The following is a 20,661-nucleotide window of genomic DNA, read 5'->3' as shown; positions in this document are numbered from 1 at the left end:
ATTTGACAAACACATAACACGGGAACTTAGGTTTACAGTGAACCACAACCTACTGCTAGAAGGCAGCCATGCAGGACCAGACTTCTATGAGGTTCATGTCCCCAAAGGTCACTGCAAGTCCCCTTTTCCATCTAGAAGAGATCGCTGTTATCCTGAATTTATAATAATTTTACATCACTGCTGCTTTTTCTTGAAATCGAATGGTAACATATGGTCAGTATATTACTATGGATTTGCTTTGCTCTGAGTGATCTGGTAAGTCCTGTGAAGTGTAGGGATGCAGATTGACATCAACACAAATTAGAGCCTACACATTCCCAATAACTAGATTTAAGACAGGCATCTTGCTGGGCAAATATAAATAATCTCAGAGCTAACACAGATGCATGCATATATAATTTCTCCAAAATTTGCTTTTTATTGATACCGTATTGTGTTAATCAGGTGCATTCTCCATGTGGAGCTGTAAGGTAAAGCGGGGAATGCAGAGAGGTTGAACAGCCAGGACCAGGTTCTGAGCATAGAGCCTTGGTGACTCCTTCCTTTAATTGCCTTGGGAAGAAAAAGACATATTCCCTTGAACCCTAGGCCCATGTCCTTCCTTCAGAAATGCCAATTCCTCAGGTCCCTTCCTTGGCCCTCACCGAGTTCTCCTCTTAACTCTGCCCTCAGACGCCCCCTGGATAGGCACAGCAGGGCTGCACCGGGAAGTTTCTCTGGCCCTCAGCAATAAGCAGTTGGCAGCATCTCCAGCCCATATCTTCTGTTCCCTCTTCCCAGAGGCCCCTTAGACTTACCACTTTCCCACAGGGGAAACCACAGAGCATATAAGCAGCCAGCGCTGGCTGCAGATCTTCCCAGGAAAGTTCCCAGGGGTTCCGGAATGGCCCCCACATATTACCTCCCTGTCTCTGATGAGGTGCCATGCTGGACTCACACGTGGACCTTAACCCCCCCACACTGTGCAGACCTGCGAGGTGGGGCTTCATACAGACAAGAGGGTTGAAGGTCTGAGGATGCAATGCCCCCCCCACTCCAGGGAGCCCTCCCTGCAGGATCCTATGGAGGGGGGGGGGGTCAGCCCCTGAACAGCCCCTCTTGGGCATTTCTTTCTGTTTTTACTGTCTTCCTTCATTTCTGTTAATGTTAACACATCAAGATCTTATTTTGCAAGTCTAGAACACATTTTGTTTTTTTTTGTTTTTTTTTTAAATTGAAGATCATTTATGTATAATGAAATTCACAGCCCCCTTTTTTTTTGGGGGGGGGTGCGATACCAGGGGCATTCGACCAGTGAGCCACATTCCCAGCCCTATTTTGTATTTTATTTAGAGATAGGGTCTCACTGAGTTGCTTAGTGCCCTGCTTTTGCTGAAGCTGGCTTTGAACTCGTGATCCTTTTTTCTCAGCCTCCTGAGCTACTGGGATTACAGGTGTGCATCACCATACTCGACAATAAGGAAATGCACAGCTAGTAACTGCACCAATTTGATGAGTTTGGATAGATGCATAACCCCATCAACATACCGAATGCTTCCATCACCCCAGAAAGATTCCTAATGCCCTTCCCAATCAATCCTCACCCTCCAGGGGAAACAGCTAAAAAGCTTAAAGGTATTGCAGTTTGTGTGATTTGTTCGGTTTGTTCGGGTGGCTGGAAGCAGGAGGCAACAGCAGGAGCTTGTGACCTGCAGGCAGCACTAATATCGCCACCGCCCTGCTGGAGCAGGGAGCAAGGCTTTGTTCTTTCAAGCAACGGGCCATTTGTTGCTTTCTTTCCTTCCAAAAGAAACAACTTCCCAGAGAGGGTCCCAGCAGGCTCCAGCATGTCTCCCTGGTGTCTCGTGTCACAAGGCTCGGGAGCCTGCCAACCCCACACACCTGGGGCCTCCCCCTCTTGCCCTCCACTGTGTTTGACCACAGGTGCTCCACTGCCTCCTGCTCCTCTTAAGAGCCTGCCCCAGTGTTTCAGCATCAGCACCTGCACCTTTTCTTTGTCTACCAAAAGGCCCCACCTGGAGCCCTCAGTGCCGCTGGATCAAGTTGAGGACAAAACAATACAGGGTGGTTCTGCCAAGGCTCCCCATAAGGAAACTGGGAAAAGGGCCAGTCATCTTACCAGCTGTATCTACACCCAGGCTCTTCTCCGCATTCCTGCCAACCTGATGACATCCTGTTTAACATGCCCGTAAAAACAATCCTTGTTATGTTCATCTCAGCCTTGCTAATAGTAAAACAACTTGGGAACAGGCCAAAATGTCAACATGGGGAGACTCGGTTAGATAAACTGTGATGCCATTCATGCAACAGAAAGTTACGCATCCGTTAAAAATAACATGGAGGAAGAACATTAATAGACACAGAGAGCCGGGAGGAAATACTGTCAAGTTTTAAGGGCCTCTCACAAAACACCAAAGTGTTCAAAGTTGTTTGGAGTGTTGGGATCACGGGTCATTGTTACATTCTTTGGAATTTCTAGAACTCTGTGCAAGGGATATATAATCTTGAGAAAAAAAAAGTTATTTATCAAATGAGCCCAGCTTCACATGATTACATCTTGAGGATGAACAGCAAGTGTAGAAATACTACAATAACAATCTCACTTGCACAACGGGCAGGAATGTCACTGAATGTTCCATATGCCTTGGGTCAGGAGTCTCAGCTTTGGTAATAGTCTCATCCTGCCTTGGACAGTCTCAGCCATCTTAGTCTCATCCTGCCTTGGACAGATCTTACTCTATCCAAGAGTTGGCACACATATCTCATCGTTTGGAGGAGGTAGCTTGGTTTGCCCTCCAAGGAAGGAGAGCTGTTCTTGATTCTCCAAACCGGTGGTTTCTAGCCTCCATGATTTTGTTGTTTCCCTTCTCTCTGCCTGAGGAGCCCTCTAGCATGGCTTAGCAAATGTAAATTCTGTGGGAGGCACAAAAGTGACTCCTTAAAGATGTCCATGCCCTAATTCCTGGATTTTATAAATATGTTACATTGCATAGCAAAGAGGATTTTTCAGGTTACAGACCTTAAAATAGGGAGAGGAGCCTGAATCATGTAGGTGAGCCCAATTTAATGACATGAGTCTGTAAAGTACAGAGCTTTCTCCAGCTGCACCCAGAAGAGAGGTGGCAGAAATGCTCAGAGAGATTGGGCACATTACAGGGACTTGCCCCTCCTGCTGGAGAGGTACACATGGTAAGCACAAGGATGGTGGTCAACCCCCAACTGACAGTCCACCGGGAAGTGAGGAACTGCATGTGGGCAGCAACTTGAGTGGACTTAGGAGCAGATTCATCCCCAAACCCTCCAGAAAGCACCACAGCCTACTAACACCTTGATTTTGACCTTGTGAAACTCTCAGCAGAGGACCCAGGAAAGCAACACTTTACCCAGGCTTCCGATCTACAGAACTGAAGGATAATATAGGTGTTGTTTTTATCTGTTAAGTTTGTGGTAACTTGTTATAGCAGCAAAAGAAAACTAATACACTGCTGTGGTTTTGGTGAGTCTCCCTCAAGAGTCCCTGTATAAAAGTTTGGTCCCTAAGGTGGCAGTTTTTTTGAGGTAGTAGACATTTGGGAAGTGAGGCCTGGTGGGACCCCTTTGGTCACTGGGGTCATACTCTTAAGGATGTTAGGGGACCCCACTGGTCTTCTCTCTCTGCCTCCTGGCTTGAGATGGGAGCACTTGCTCTGACATGTGTTCCACCCAAGATGCACTGCCCTCAACAGAGGTCCATATCAGTGGGACTGCCCAGTCTTAGAACCCCCAAAACTATGAGCTGAATAAACCATTTATTTATCTTTATAAATGTAATTGCCTCATGCATTTCATTGTGGTGATAAGAAGCAAAGATACATGCCATCCTTCAGCATTCAGTATAAATGCCATTTCCAAGAAACTTTCTGATTCCTCCATTAAGGATGATCCTTCCTCTGAATTTTCCAAGCCCCCTGTCCCCGAGTCTCTCCTGTCATTGCCATAGCCTGCCTGGCCTTTGGGCTATTTATATACATGGGAAATTTCTCTTATTAGACTATATGCTACTCAGGGCAATATGTAAGGCTGATTCGTTTTTATTTTCTTTTCAGAACATAGCACAGCAAGTCATGTATAGTCAGTGCTAAATTTTTGTTGGAAAAATGGCTCACCACCTGGATGGATAATTATTGTTTTGATAAAATGAATTGCTATGGCAATTAGGAAATGAAAATATGGACCCTAGGAATATTTGCAAATGTAGAAAGGAATGGCTAATTGACAGTGAATACTGACAATGTAGAAAAACAGATTGTGCGGAAGTAGGATATCTAAATGTTTCTGATGCTTGGAAGCCGGCAGCGCTCGGGCAGCCGGGCCTAAGATGTAAATTAATACATAAAATAAATAGGATTGCAAGTTGGGGATAAAGGCTTGTGAATACAGCTGGGTGAGGCTAATTGGCATTTCCCCAATCTCAGCTGTGCCACATAGCTGTGGGGAGCTGAGAGTCTGCCCAGGGCAGGGTGCTGGGAAAATCACATCAGGGTGGGAAGCTGAGACATGACAATCAATAATTTATGTTATTTTGGCTAAAATATAACGATGTGAACTGGTCTTACCTTGCTTCAGACCACAGTCATCCATGTGCTGCCTGTTCCCCATCTCCCCATATCTCATTATGGTTGAGGGTTTGGCTCATTCCTGCATTTTCCCTTCCACCTGAGTTTTGAAAAACTTATTTTAGATTTCCTGGCATCTTACCCCTGGAAGGCATGATCAAAGGCCTGAAAGCCACAACTCTGCTCTCTATAAAGTGCCTTTTATCCTCATTCACTTTTTCAGTCTTTACAATAGCTCAGTAAAGCTGTTGATCCCCATGCCCATTTTACTGGTGAGAAGACTGAGGTTCAAAGGAGCTCACAAACTTGCCCAAGAGAGAAGAGGGGAAAAGAGGAGAAGCGTGGGCAGTCCACACGGGTATGCTAATTCCTAACACCAAAGAGAGGGCTGAGGGATGCTGTCTCACTCTCTCCGGGCAGGTGCTCAGTCCAGCCTAGATGGGAAGCAAGTAAAGGTAGTGTCTCCGGCACCAGGAGGACCCTAGAAATACCCTATCTCCTGGGAGAAGGAACGCAGCTCATGCATGGACCAGTTCACCACTCATTGATAGCTCATGGATCAGGACAATTGGCCGAATGTGGGTAGGTACCTGCCAGGATGAGATGAAGACAGTGGTGGGGGGAGAGGGGAGCAAGTCACATACCACTCAGACTCTCAGAAATGTGCTCTGAGTTCCCAGGGTTGATGCAGGAACACATCAGAACAATGCAAGCAGCTTGGGTACCCCACCTTCATGTCCCTCCTCCCAATACTTATAGCTCAAAGGCCCCATGGAGAGCTCTGCTATCTTCCTTCCTACTAGAAGATGTGTAGGAGGAGGGGGAGATGGGAGGCTGGGACATGGGAGGCAAGGCAAGGGTGTGATGGTAGTCCTCAGGACCTCGCCAGAGCCAGTTGACAGTCCACTATTTTGGTCCTAGGGCATCAGATGGTCCCTTCCCCTCCCAGTCCTCCTGAGTGGCACCGCTGGTCATCTTGCCCCACCATGGCAGGAAGCGGAGTTTGCTCTTGTCCTCTCTTTTTGGTGCCCTGATACCTCAGTCTGACCCAACCACAGCTTCCCAAGCAGGTTTCTCATGCTGGGTCTCCTTCCCCCACAGGGTGGGGAAAAGAATGCCCCCAACAGACACACATACATATGCACACGTTCTCCTTGTTGGCAGGGAGGATGCACAGCTTTTTATCTCCCAAGAAAACCTCCTTCCTCTCAAATTTACACTCTACTACTTCATTCCTCTGAGGTGGGTGGTGAGCTAAAGGTGGCAAAAATCCGTTCCAGCCACCCACTCTGCAAGTCTTGCATAGACGATTTAGCACCTCACTTTGGAATGAGGGGATGTTTTTGCACTTACTATTTTGTTCCCCGCCTGTGGGCTTAGGGAAGAATCTCATTGTAGCATCTTGTCACAGAAGCAGAGACATAGAGACACAGAAGGCAAATGTCCCTCTTTGCACAGAGTCCCTCTTGGGCCCTGAGCTGTCCACACCCTTTCTCTACCAGCAGAGCTAAATTTCTATCACTCCCCAACCCAAAGGTTGCATCAGAGAAGGGTCCTCTGACAAGCCCAGGAGTTTGGTGGCCTTGTAAGCCTGGCTTTGCCAGTAAAGGGCCATGGGACCCTGGACAAGTCAATTACCCTCTATGGGACTATGTTTCTTATCTCTAAAACAAATGGATTGAGCTTGATGTCCCCAAGGTTCCTCCAGCTCTAGGATATTGAGTTGGTCTGGGGGACTGTCTGGGGCTGGCCGGGATCAGGGCAGTTCAAGGTCAGAGATGACGCCAGAATCCCTTTGGGCAGTGCCTGGCATTTCCACTTCAATGAATGGGCTGCTTTATTTCAGGTGACAGGATGGTCATGGGATCTATCTCCTATCTTAGGGACATGTCCTCCCCCACTTTAGGATAGAAACAAAACAAAAGGGCAGGCCCAGGGGGCACATTGTGCTCCCAGGACTCACCGGTTCAAGGAAGCTGCATGTTATGAATAGCCCTTCCCCACATCCCCAACTGGGAGCACAGTGAGCTGGTTTCCAAGCTCCCCCTCAGCTAAAAATAAAAATATCTTGAGCTCAGGGATGTTCCCAGTCATAAATCAATCAGCTAGCACTATTTCTGTGTTTATCCCTTGTCCAGGGTTCCTCTTATGACCTCCATCCTGGCCTCCCCATCCTGGCCTCCCAGTCACCTCAGTCCTGGAGGAGGATGAGGTTCATCAGTGGCTCAGTCAATATTTCAGCAGTTTCAGAGAGTTTTTCTGGTGCCTCCGTCAGCCTCCATGATCCTGCCTGGGTCCACTTTGACAGGCAGATCAACTCCCAACGTATCCCAGGTCTCCCCGCCTAGGAGCTGCCCACTGTTTGTGGTGGGTTTCTAGGAGTAAGTGTTCCTGAGTTAGCTCCTAGGCATGGCGAAGGGTAGGGCTTCTCCTTCGCGTGATTACATGGATTCGGTTACCTACTCCTAGAGCCACTGGGAGGATTAAACGAGACCATGAAGGTGAAGTATTAAATTTGGCACCTGGCACATTGCAGATGCTCAGAAAATAAGAATTGCTTTTCCCCCTGCTAACCTTCCATCTGGAGCTCAGTCCCCATGGCTGACCCATGTTCTTAAAGAGCTCCTTTGAGGAGGTTTTTGCCAGCCAGTCAGCTTCAAATCTGGCTCTTGGAGAAGCCCTTGAGGACATTTGATCTACTCTGAGATCCTGAAACACTAACTTAGTAATTAACCACAGTGCTGCTGTGCCATCTGGAGACTGCATCTCATGCTCAATCTTCTACCGCCCTCTGCAGGTTATAGACCTGTACTGCAGGCGGTGCTGACTGCTGGAGGTGTGCAGCCCCACAAAGACCAAAGCACCTCCCTCTCTGGGCTTGCAGCAGTTACTGCAGAGCAAGGTAAGGTGTCTGAGGAGGACAGCGCCTCTTAAATAACAGTGATTTATAGCTCACAAATCTTGCTCATTGGAGCTCCATGACCACTCTACTTCTGCCTTGGTTATCAAAGCACAGATGGGAATTCTGAGTCACAGCTCAGCCCTGAGAGCCTCACCAATGATGTCTCAGGTCCTGCCCCAGAACATTCTAGAAAATCATCTGAAGCAGACCTGCACATCTCACTGTAAATACCACCTTGATGTTTAAAACTTCAGCCTTAACAATGCTGTAAAAGAGACTGCACATCTGGAATACTTTGAAAAACGGACTTTTGTAAAAAAACAAACAAAAAGTGTGTGTGTGTGTGTGTGTGTGTGTGTGCGCGCGCGCGCGCATGCACATGAGTGGTTATGCTTTTTAGAAATGAAATCTGGCTAAGAAGTGGAAGATACTAGCATTTGGTGTGATTATGATTACTAATAAGCATTTCTCCCATGCCAACCAGCTGACAGTTTCATTGATTAGTGACATCAAGCACCAGCTCAACTGCACAGTTTCTGTCGTGCTCCTTCTATGGCCAGAACCACAGACTCTGTCTGGCAGGCTGGATATTTTGGACAGTGAAGGCACATGACAATGTCTCATCGGCCACCCAGTACTACGTTGTGATGAAATCACCTGTTGGAGAAACCAAAGGAGACGTTTGTCTCTCTTCTGTTCTTTACCAACTGCAAGAGCTTGAGGGATTCTAAGTGGAGTTCATTCAGTCCAGACATTGCTTCATAGTAAGAGAGCCAAGTCTTTGATAGCTGCAGGTCCCTTATATAACTAGAGTTTTCAGGTCATGTATTTATAGACTTAGAGCAGAAGAAGATCTCAGAGATTATTCCCATCCAATCCTTTCATTTTGCAGTAAAATGAAACACAGAAAGGGGGAAATGACAGTCCAAGGTCACACAGGCAGGGACAGAGCCTGGATGAGAACCCAGGCCTCCTCACTTTCCCTCTGGCTGGTATTGATTTCAATAGCATCGTTTCTAGGTGAGATTTACTCTGGCTTCAAATGAAAATCTGATCTTACACAAAGGGAAGAAATCTAGCACATTGCAGGTTCTCAGTAAGTGAGACAGTTGGATTTTTGTGTTATAGAGTAATTTTACTTTATGCAGCTTAACAAAATTAGATACAATTAACCCTGGATTTGCTTCATTCTTTATTATTTTCTCTAGTGATGCAAAGGTGGTTAGAGGTTTTAGTCTCACCTCACTGTTTCGCTGTAAAATGTGAGTATGGTTGAGGTTATAAGATGGTAATCGTTGGTTTGAAGGAAAGGCTTCCTGAGGAAGGCACTCAGATTTAGAACAACTTTGGTTTAAGTTTCTCAAGGTTTGTGGGAATCCTCTTGGAGGGGCAGACACCATTAGCACTTGAGGTTACACAGGCTGTCCAGTGAGTGGGGACATCGCACAAACACTTCTTAAACCTTCCCCCAATCCATGATTAAAACAGACTTGCCCCAGAACATTCTAGAAAATCATCATTCTTGAAATGATCCCAACTGCCTCTCAGCCTCACAGTTCTAAATTTGATCATCATTGTTTGCAAATCATATTTTTTCAAAATCTTCCAATGCATTCCAGTTCTTCCAGGTGAATCACAGCTTTGTCGTCCAGCTTGTACAGATCTGGGTTTTGTAGTATGTGCTTCCTGCTCCATGGAAGCTCCACTGTAGCACAAGAACACTCTGCTGGGGACTTTCTCTTCAGACCCTCTGAGACCAGGGCTTACAGTTCTCCTGTGCTCCAGTGACACACTAGGAAGGAATGAAGAGCTCTCATTGCCAGGATCTTCTGATGGTACCCCTCCCACCCTGCCATACACATGTCACCTCCCACCACTGCCAGCCACCCTTCTAAGACCAAACATCATTCTATAGTCTCAGCCATTGGGAATGCCCCAGGGCAGGACCCTTTGGTTTCCTAGTCATTCATTTATTTTTACTGAGCACTTTCCAAATGGCAGCCATTCCCTTAGGCTCTGGAGATATGGTAATGACCAATTTAGAAGTGGTCCTTCCTCACTGTGGTACTCAATCCTTAAAAAAGCACAATTGACTCAGAATCCGCTGCTCATGCAAATCCATTACATGGATTTTAAATCATTGATGTGTTGTTACATAGAAAAGAATCTTTGTTTTAGGTTGGAGGCCTCAGAGGGCCTCTTTAAATGATTAAGTTCCACATTGGATTGTTTGTAAGAATCTAACCTTGCAGTACGTGTGAGCTCATTGGAAGCCTTGCAATGCCAGGTAATGAAGGAAACTCTCAGCATTGGGGGCCATCACAGGTTGTGGGCCATGGAAGTTTGTGGGAACTTCACTATCTAGGAGCTTACACATGGTCTGTGTGGTTTTTAATCTCATGGCTAAGCTATAGGCAGACCTGAGGGGAACGTGACCAGGGGCCCATATGGCTCTTTCACCCTCAATGCAGAGGTCTGGGATGGCAGATTTGCACCACCACCCCTCTCCCCTCTGGACTCTCCTACCCTCTCCCCATGCTCAGAAGACTTCTGGTCCATGAGTACCCACTTCATTGCTAAACCCAAAGGCCTATCAAATTTCAAAAGGACGAAACACAGCTTGAGTATCAGATAGAATCCGGTTCTGCTAACCCAGTGGAGATGGTGGTAGCAAAGGCAACCTGGGAGTTCAGTGCACACAGCGACCAATAGCACAACTCAGAGTAGGGCTGGTTCTGAGAGTCCAGCAGTGGAAGATGTAGTCCTAGCAGGCTCTTATTTTGTCACAGAGGGACTTCCCAAAGTGTTCTGACAGCCATGGGTTCCTCTACTGCATACCCCTCCATGGTGGTAATCACCACATAAAGCCATCATTTGGTTTCCCAAAAGGCTGTGAAGTCCTCAAGGGCACCTACGTGTTCCCAGTATCGGTGTGGCATATGGTAATCATGAGGCAAATGAGGCTGATCTAGTTAATAATTTCTTCTCCCCCTCCACCGCATCTCCCTAGTGCCTCATAACAGTGTCTTTATTAGAGGGGTCCCCAAATACTAGTGACTAACACTAAAGATTTGGCATATTTGGAGTTTTCTTCATCGCCTGAAACTAGATGGAAAATGGTGAAATCTGTGGGGAATGGCAATTACCACATGTTCCTCCCACCTCTAGACAGGCCCAGCGGTAAGCTGCAGCTTCAAAGGGGTTTCTCCTTCTTCCTTTGCAAGTTCAAGTGCATACCCAACATGCACGGCAATCCAGCCACTGACCCAGGGTTGCCCAATCGAGAGACCCTGGCATTTCTCCTTTCTGTAGAACCTTTCTGCAGTGTGCCAGCCTACCCCCAGCCCCCGCTGGAGGGAGTGAGTGTCTGAGAGGCATCCTACCAAGGTGGTGAACTGGTCCACACAGGCATTGCGGATCTTCTCCGGGGTCGCAGGGCTGTCCAGCTGGAAAAGTTGCTTTGTACTATAATCTGCACGCTGAGCTCGAGCTGCCCGAATGGCATCCTTGATGGCGAAGAAGATGGAGGCAGCCAGGAAGAGGGGCGGCTCCCCAACAGCCTGAAGGGCCAGAGTGCAGGGTAGGGCATCAGCAGCTGCCCTCGCACACAGACTCAAGAGACCAGGCAGCAAGTCCACACCAGGGGGGCTGGTGATGCCAGAAAAGCCCCACCCAGCACTAGCAGGGCAGCACCCAATCCAACAGGAAGAGGTAGTCAGAACTCATCAGGGACTGAGAACAATAAGTCTGGACTTCATGGGTATGCTCCTGTAAGTTCCTGCTATGTGACTTCCTCTGATGATACTTTGTAAATATAATGTACTATTATAAGTTACATTAAATAATTATATTTTGTGGATTCAAAAACCTGACATGAGTTTTGACCCTTTCTTCAAAGTTACTAGCCTAGGGGGAGTATCTTACGGGCACCATAATTACATTTGCAGCATCTTCTGGAATTATAGGGCATGACAAGTAGGAATCAAAACACTTTCTCACAGAGAAATTTTCCCCAAAAGCATAGATCAGAGACCACCTCCATCAGAATCACTAGGGATACTTATTTTAAATGCGTGTTCCAGGAACCTACTCCTCAGTCCTACCAAATCAAAATTTCTTGGGGTGGGCTCCATAGAGGTGCAATTTAATCCTGAACCCTGGTGACTCCAATGCATGACAGAGTGTGGGAGTCAGTGGGAAAGGTCACAATGTGTTCTGGACCCACCCACTGTAAAGGGTGAGATAAGCCAATGGATATGGTCACCTTCCTTCATAGTGATTATTGCCTTCCTTTGTAGGTCTAGGATTATACTGATCAGCTAAATTAATTTTCAAACTCTGTTTTGTACTTACTGGGAACAAGGAAGAATAAAGGATAGTTATTTACACTCTTTTGGCATGCTGACCAAATCGTAAGTTTGGGTCTGGGTCACTGAAGGAGGCACCAGGGTGAGCTCAGACATTGCTCTCCCACCCTCAGGGAATATGCTGATTTCCGTGGGACACAGGGATGCTGCATCTATAAAACCATCTCTGAGGATCAAGCCCCAGGGATGCACACCTGAGATACAGGTAAAGGTTGGGATTTGCTCTACAGGATGTGATTAAGGAACTCCTCTGTCTACCATAGGAGCTGGCTTCAGACTACAATAAGGTGGTGCCCTCAACCCTGTTTAACTGGTTCTCAGGTGGCACTGCCCAGCCATCTGCTGTCCTCGCCAAGGCCAGTGTCAGGCCCTCTTCTTTCTGCAAGAAGAATCCCTTGCAGACCCACCAGGTGGGTAGCTAAAGCCCCTCATCGCCACCTGTGGCCTCCCACAGTGCATCCTGGAAGGCAGCACGGACTCAGAGCAACGTACCTTGGATGCGTAGATGGCCTTCTTGTTGGGGCAGTCGCGGAGCAGGGACACCCTGAATTCAATGGGGATACTTCCAAATGCAGGTATCTTATAGGTGCTGGGCCCGCGGGTGTGCAGGCTGCCCTCGGGGGAGTAGTGCAGCTCCTCCAGGGTAAAGAGGCCAAGGCCCTGAACAAATGCCCCTTCCACCTGCAAGATAAATGAAGACCACCATTACCTGCCTCTCCCCTCCCCAAGGACAGAATCACTAGCAGCAATGAACACAAAGACCTATATGGAAACTAATATAGTCCCCTACTAATCACCTGGTTCCTACCCCAACCCTGCAATAACCTAGTTGGCCTTTGGCTTAGACAAAACAAAGGCGTGAACACTGAAGGTCAATGTCAAAATTTGTAGGCAATTCTAGGAGGATCACATGGGACAGGCATAATTTCCCACTAAAACCTGTCACATGCAGATGGAGATGTTCCTTCCACATCATCACTGAAGAAATTGTGGCCCCAAACTGAGAAGTAAGCTCACAGGAGGAATTTCTTGGATAGTAGTTTCTTTGAGATTGACCTCCAGTCTTATTGAGCCTGTTCTCTGGGAGCAGATGCCCCTGCTGTGGCTTAAAGATCTCTTCTAAGGCACCTGACATACTACGCTGGCCCCATGACTGCTGTCCCAGCTCAGAAGGGTGACATGTGGCATCACCATGACTGAATGAGCCTTCAGGGAGAGGCCAGCTGGTAACCATCCTTGGCTCTGCAGTTCCTAATGTAGTACCTGCACCAGGGGGGGGACTCCCCAGGTGACTGCTCAACGAACAAGTGAACAGATTGACTAATGACTAGATGTCCGTATCCTCAGTAATTGTCCTTTTTTGAGAAATGCAATGTTTATTTTCTACCATATGCTCACTACATCTCAACTGTCTGCTCTTCCCTCTCTCTTCTGTTGCTATATATAATCCTCTACTTTACAAAAGCGAATTTCTTTGGGTCGTTCCTGAACTCCTGGTTGTGCCCACGTCTTTGACCCCCAGGGCCCTCCCATGCCCCATGCTCATTGCTTACATAGATTGCCTTCCGGGAGGATAAATGCTGTCTTGGCTGAAAGAGTGAGGAGGAGAGAAAGGACTCTTCTAACCTCAGACCCTACTCCCTGGGCATCGATCCCAAACTCAATCTCCATGCGCGTGCGCATATGCACACACACATACACTCAGTGTTTTGCCATTCATCATCTTGTTCCCCGGGGTGGGAGTGCCCTTTCCAGGTTAATCCATATTCATTTATTTCCTGCCTCAAAAGTTGGGAGGGCTATCATCAATCTAAGTGCCCTTCTGGGGGAGACTCCCTACAAGCCATTTTCTGGCTGTTTAAAAATAATATTAAACAATCTGCTGTATGGCTGGTGACCCTAGTGGGGATGAAGTACATCAATGGTCCATTCTGTCACCACTCTGGTCTCCCATGGGCCTTACCTGTCCAATATCAATGGCAGGATTCAAACTGGAGCCAACATCCATGACAATATCGGTGCGGAGGTTCTGAAGTAGATGGCAAACAGAAGCAGTTTGAGAAGAAAGGAATGTTTAAACTAACCGTAGATGGGTCTTGGCCAGCCCGGACAGTGTTTTCACAAGCAAAGATCCCTGAGCACACTCAGGCAAAAGAGTTAAGTTTCCACCATGTCTTGACTGTCCTTGTCACTGCTGAAGTTTGAGATCCTAGCAGCTAGGTAGGGGACAGGGAGCAGCAATGATCTCTCAGCAATCAGAACTAACTGTGTACCCACTCATGCATGAGTAGCAAGGGCGGGTTCCCAGGGGCCTGTGGGCTTGAACCTGAGTCTGGGTAGACGATGTAAGAAAGGGGTCAACAAACTGTGTTCCAGGGCTGAATCTAGCCTGTTCTCTGGTTTTGTAGGGCCCAAAGGCTAAGAGTTATTTTATTAAATGGGTGAAAAAAATAAAAAGATGAATATCTTTTGACAAGAAAAAAAGATCCAAAATTCAAATTTGTGTCCATAAATAACATTTTACTGGATCATAGTTGTGTTCTTTGCTTATATCCATGTTGACTGCTATCACATGACAACTACCATGTGAGTGGATGAAGCAGAGACTCTGTGGCCTGTTGAGCCTAAAATATGTTCTTTTTGACCCTGTATGCAATATTTGCCTATTCCTGATGTTAGGCATCATTTTCCCAACCAGAGACCCTGACTCTATCAGCTCTTAGGATTACAAATCAGTTGTTTGTCTTCTCTTTTTCCCCTTAGGATTAAGGTTTTACAAACTCCTTACCTTATGATCCCCTGTTAAGCAGTCAATTTCTACTTCAGAGCAAGCCACCCCATAGGTGAAGTAGTGGAAGGGATTCCCGGAGTTTGTCTCAAATTTGTAGCCAAGGTTGGGTGTCCTTGGAAAGAAAAGGGAAGAAGCTGAATGTATTAGGATAGCCCACCCTTCCCATATCCCACAGCCTGTTCCAAAACCTTTAAGCCCTAATTATTTTATTCTCCATTCAGCTGTTAAAAAAAAAAAGATCCCATTTATTTTGAATATTCTAAAACTTTAATGAGACTCAGGTATTACCAAGCATTTTCCGTTCCATTTTTCTAAGGCCCGTGTTATAATCTTTCTGCACAGCCTCGTGGCATTTAGTATCAGCATGCTGGCTTTGCATGGTAGAAACAGAGGTGATGGATTTGCCGGGGTTCACAAAGGACACAAAAGTCACTCTGAAGGATGGAATGAACTAGAATCCCAAGTCTTCAGAACTGTGATGGCGCTTGGGTTAGTCACACAAGCTTAGCTGCTTACCTTTCTCAAGTGAAAGTTCCCCCAGGGAATTCATGCCAGCCTGGGGGCATCTTTAAGTGCCACTCCCCACTTCCTGACACTTTCAAAATTTCAGCAAGAGATTTGAGAAAAATGTTATTTATAGAAACAAATGTTTCTTGATCGACTTTTTTCTTTTTTGATCCTGGGAACCTTATACAATTCTGATTTTGTGGGGTGGGGATGTAGCTCAGTGGTGGAATGCCTGCCTGGCACGAGCAAGGCCCTGGGTTCAATCCCTAGCACTGTACACACTCACACACATGCAAAAGCCCAAAAGTCACATGCATGTGCATCTTTAGTGTCACACACACAGTATATACTAAACTGGACCTGCGTTATTTTATATATTATACAGAAGTAATGTGAACAGATATGAACAGGAAACCACAAAAATAAACTAATATAGGACCAAGGGAAAAGACTTCTCCTCCCAACAGAACCAGCACTTGACCTCTGACTTCACCATATTCATCTAGCTCTCCCTTATAAAACCCTACTTTTATGAACTTCAAATATATAATAGAAACTTTTTAAAAATCTGCATTAGTTTGTGTTTGTATAAGCCCAATATTATATGACCTGGAGAATATAGGACAACCAATTCATATATACACACATATATAACATATACACACATATATGTGTGTATGTACATATACAGAGAGAATATATATTCATGCATATTAATAATGTTCATACGTTCATGCAAGAAATTTTAAAGCAAACATTTTTAAAGCAAACCATTCTTCAATCTCTTGACCTGTGAAAGAAAAGGTTCTCGTTAAATTTCCCAGAGATAGCTAAAACATTATGACTGACAGTAAATATGACCAACTCTTTTTACAGCTCCTAGTCAGATGGGCAGGTCTCTAGCTATTCACACTGCTACTGAATTTTAAAACTGCAGAAGGTATGTGCTCTCTTTTAAAATCTCACTGCATTAATAAAGTTCCCCTGTACCCTGCATGTCCTCTTCCATTCTGAGGGAAACCTGCTCTGAAGAAGTCTGATGCCCAGTACAAAGAAGCACACAAGGGTTACCCAACTCAAGCAGCAGACACCCCAGAACTTGCCAAATGCCGGGGCAAGGTCAATAGTTGGTTGGTCCCGTCTGGAAAGGGAGGAAACAGGCTCCAAAGGAACCATGTACTTCTCCAAAGGAAGAAGTACACTCAAAGACCCAAACTAGAACTTGATCTCCCAATGCGGCAGCTCCCGCTTTTGCCCTCCTGACTCATGGTTTGGTAATCCCACAAATCTAGAGCATCCTTAGATTCAAATTAGTGGAAATCCATTGGAGAGATAAGCGTTTCAGTAGAACTGCCCTCTCCTGAGCATGGACCGACAACATTTGAAGCTGGAGGGGACCTGGGACCTTAGGATGACCACCCATGGCGAGACGGGCAGGGCAGGATCACACTTACTTATAAAACCCAGTAGCAGACAAGCTCACTGCATCCTCGTAGGCAGCTTTGACCTGAGGGGAGGAAATGGCCATCAGGAAGTGGCAAGTGTGGTTTCCCAAGAGCCCGACTTGCCTTCATGCTTTCATGAGCTCACCCTCTTCATCTGGAAGCTGATCTGCTAGGGGCTCCTCACTCCTACCACCTCCACCAGGCCCTCATCGTCTGGAGGCTGGAGTGCAATAGTAGCCTCTTAACTGGCCTCTCTGCCTCAGGTCACCTCCCCAGCCCAGCTGGGGTAGCACCTGAACACACGGCACTGCCGAGGCAGCTCCCTCCTCTAGAGCTCTGGGTGACTCCCTATTGCCTGTGGAGCAGATGCCTGACGTTAAGGAGCACAGCCTTCCCTCTGGCCTTCAGCAGCACACCAGCCAAACTCGAGTGTGACCCCTTCCCAACCCCTCCACGTCCCCACATTTAAGTTCTTCCACTACTTCTGTCCAGATCCTTTTCTTCCAAGACTAGCACAAACTCACTGCTTTAATCACCTCTCTTTGGTGATTATTTTCTACTCAGGCCATTGTAAAAGCAACTGTCTAGAGTGTTCCTCATACTCCACACGTTAACCTTATACTTTTACTTACAGTTTCCTAGCAATAAAATTATTCGTCTATACTTTACTTGTCTAATAAATAGCTTTTGGGATACTCCCACGCATTGGCATATGAAGATTTAAACTGCTCTTGATATAATTTGGATCACCATCATTGTCAATTACCAAGCTCTTTACTAGGTACCAGATGCTAAATAGCACTTTGCATATCTTATCTGAATACTCACCATAACCCTATAATATCTGTACTATTATCCTCATTTTACAGATGAAAAAACTAAGGCTTACAGAAAATATTTTGGGCTAGGATCTGCAATAAGCCTATGATATATTTTTTTGTGTATGTGCACATACATGCTGGTGATGTGGCTTAGGAAGCATGGTTGTCTGCTTCAAGGGACATGAAACGACATGGCTGGTAGTAGAGCACAAAGCTCAGATCAACTGGTCACATGACAGGAAACATTTAAATTGCCTGCCAAGTCCATGCTAAAATGCAAACTACCGGAACAAGTTACATCCAAGCACTATTTAAGCATATGATATCCGTAAGTGTGGGAAGAAAGTCGAGGTTATGTGAGACCTGGAAAGATGAGGAGGTTTGGCTGTGTTGAGGGAGATTGGTCGACGTGCAATCACATTCAGTGTGTTACTCTTATGCCCAGTTCTCCTGTTCCAGTACTGGGACAAGAGCTGGAGCCTCCACTGATATTCCTGCCTACTGCAGGAGCTGCAGTCTCTCCCCCCCCCCCCAAAGAGACTCCTCGGCAGCTTCCCTCTGAGGGCTCCTTGTGTGCAGGCATCTGGTTTAGAATTCAGTGCATTGGGCTCACCCTTCCTGCAGTGTGTGTTGTGTTATTCCTAAGGCCACAGGAGTGATGGAAGCTTCTGGGGGATGTTTTCTCCCTGCTCTCTCACAAAGGGCAACTCAGTGGACCCAGACCCAAGAGTGGATGAGGGGAGAGGCTGCCAGGGGCAGCCCTCAGAGAGATGGAGGCTGCTCCATCCAAAACATGATGTGGGACCAGGCTCAAGAGAGCAAGGACTTCCTAGGGAGGTGTGTCTGACAGTCATCCTACCCTCTCAGGCTCGGGGCAGCCAAACCCCAATCCCCACAGGCTGTCAGGATCCTGGATCAAACATTTTCAAGATACTTCTCCAACTCTGAAATCTATGGAGAAAGGGGCCGAGAGAGGTTGAGTTTTACTTGCCCTATGAAACCTTGCAGACCACCTCAACTTCCTCTGCCTGTGCGACTAGATTATAATGTTTCTACATGTGTTCAGGGTAGGGGAGAGGCCCTGCTGCTGTTAGCTTCTCTCCATTTGCAAGAGTGTCTTTGATCGGCTCAGACTTACCCAGTCTTTCCAGGAGCCTTTGGGATTCTTTTTCTTGAAGGGTTCCAGCCTTTCTAGGATGGTCTGACAGGCTGCCTGAAGAAACCCCCACCATACACAAGACAGGTCAATCCTCTGCCCTCTCCAGCCCAGGATAAGGCCACCTCCAAACCATGCTGTGCCCAGGGTTCTGGTCAAACAGCCTTGCTACCCTCCAGAATGAATGAGGCCCAGGATAAAAGTCACAGGGCTCTGCCTAAGGGGCTGCCATAGGTCCTCACTAGGGAACCTTTCCTGACCTAGTTCCTGGGCCAACAGGGAATGTTTGCAAGCCTCCCAAGGAGGTGCCTTCTTCCATCAAACTCTCCTACATGGGAGAGAAGCAAGTGGGTCTGACCTAACCCCTCCCATAATCAAATTTCCATTTCAGCCAGTTACCATGTGGCCAGTTTCAACACCAAAGGATGTGCCTTCCCTGAAAACTCGGCTTTCCCTCCACCTTCCCTCCCCTTCTGCACCCATCGCTCTTGGCTTTGATGGAAGTTGGATTTGGATTCTTGGACCTCTCTTTTTGCTTGGTGTTTGGAGGCAACATCCTCCTGGGAAACAGAGCCAAAGGTATGACCATAGCCAGAGAACTGTCAAAGATTCATCCCGACTCCCAGAGGAGGCTCTCCAGGCCCCAAGCCCTGAGCTGGCCCTCTGACGTGCTGGCTCCTGCAGGCTCCTTACGTAAACAGCCTGACCGTTGATGTCAGTGCTGACAGAGGCAGCCGTGGGAGAGGTGTTGGGCACAGTGTTAGTGCTCGTCTCACTGATGTAAATCTTGGAGGTGGGGATTTTCAGAGCTCTGCTGGCAACCTGCAAAAAGAAAGGACATCACCCTGTAGGGAAGAGGCTATCATGGCTGCCTTCTCCCTAAAATAGCTCAGGTTCCCTGTTAGAGGAAAGAAAAGAATTTTGTCAACTCTAATCCTATTGATTCTGGGATGTTCTTGCACCTGGCTGATATTGAAGGAGCACCTTATAAAATGGTTTGGAGGATAAAACATTCATAAACCCATCAATGACTAAAGGGACCTTTTCAAGCTAACACCAGCCTTTAAAACAAAAACAAAAACAGTTTGGCCAGTCTTCAGGGGTCCAGCAGATGTGCTAACCATCATGCCACCCCATTATCCTGGCTGCCCTGTGAGAGCTCTTAAGGAGTGTGGGAAACTAGCTGCCATTATATATTAAACATCCCCACCTCACACACAGAGCCCCAGGGCCCTAGCATGGTGGTAATGAAGGTGTTCTCAGAGAGCACTGGCCTGTCCCCTTTCAGATGAAGAAACTGAGGACAGGAGGGGAGAAGGCTTGCCCAAGGCCACACGTACATGAGATCCCAGGCCCTAGCTGCCCTGGCACATCTCACAGCTCAGTTTCTCACACAGCATCCTCCCTCACAATAGCCACCAGATGTCAGAGAGATGTCCACAGCCCCGGGTGCTCACCTGGACCATCTTGGTGTGCAGGCCTTGGCCCATCTCAGTGCCCCCATGGGTCAGCAGCACAGAGCCATCTGTGTACACGTGAATCAGGGCTCCTGCCTGAGGAAAAAGAAGGATGCCAGACACAAAATTCAGTAAATCCCACTCATTTTAAGGCTTAGGGCCTAAGAAATGGAGCCCAGAAAAAAGAAAGCAAGCAACTGTGGATATAGACCCAGACAACATTTGCACAGTGTGAATCTCCTCATCTAATTAGGTGGCCTTCGGTAGTTCACAAAGTGCTTTTGCACCTGTCTCATCCTCAGAGGGAAGCAGGCCATCTGTCTTTGATCTTTGTCCTCACTCTGTACATGAAAGCGCAGTGGCTGTCCAAGCCCTGCAGTTGGGAAAGGTGAGGACCAGAGACTGACCCCAGATCTCCACCTCTCACTGTTCTGTGACATACTGTACAGATGGTGATATGCAAATTCAACTTTCACTCCAACAGCAAAGAGCTTCCCTGGTCAGCTCTGGTTACCAGTGACCATGGGATTACCCCTGCAACAGGCGAAGGAAATGGGGCCTCAGTCCAGTGGAGATGGAAAAAATAAATAAATAAATAAATAAATATATATATATATATA

General features: G+C 46.9%; 1 protein-coding gene across 3 annotated transcripts in view; it reads right to left on the bottom strand.

Moving 5' to 3' along the window:
* Window positions 1-7,971: 7,971 nt before the first annotated feature.
* The window catches only part of Xdh (xanthine dehydrogenase), a 61,299-nt gene continuing 48,609 nt past the window's right edge, over window positions 7,972-20,661 (bottom strand). For 2 of the 3 annotated variants that reach the window (XM_015479794.2, XM_048804585.1), the window contains 9 exons: window positions 20,042-20,137; window positions 19,278-19,406; window positions 18,567-18,641; window positions 16,617-16,669; window positions 14,653-14,767; window positions 13,828-13,893; window positions 12,357-12,545; window positions 10,881-11,057; window positions 7,972-9,289 (listed from right to left, as the gene is read on the bottom strand). In XM_015479794.2, coding sequence (XP_015335280.1) covers window positions 9,239-9,289; window positions 10,881-11,057; window positions 12,357-12,545; window positions 13,828-13,893; window positions 14,653-14,767; window positions 16,617-16,669; window positions 18,567-18,641; window positions 19,278-19,406; window positions 20,042-20,137 — 951 coding nt within the window. In that variant the 3' untranslated portion in view covers window positions 7,972-9,238. Of the gene's footprint in view, window positions 9,290-10,880; window positions 11,058-12,356; window positions 12,546-13,827; window positions 13,894-14,652; window positions 14,768-14,943; window positions 15,953-16,616; window positions 16,670-18,566; window positions 18,642-19,277; window positions 19,407-20,041; window positions 20,138-20,661 lie in introns of those variants that run through there. The other variant, XR_007348131.1, reaches the window with a different exon arrangement.

Source organism: Marmota marmota, unplaced genomic scaffold (genome assembly GCF_001458135.2).
Source record: "Marmota marmota marmota unplaced genomic scaffold, marMar, whole genome shotgun sequence".
NCBI classification, from domain to species: domain Eukaryota; kingdom Metazoa; phylum Chordata; class Mammalia; order Rodentia; family Sciuridae; genus Marmota; species Marmota marmota.
The sequence above is the reverse complement of the archived record's forward strand: the minus strand, read 5'-3'. Positions and strand labels throughout refer to the sequence as shown.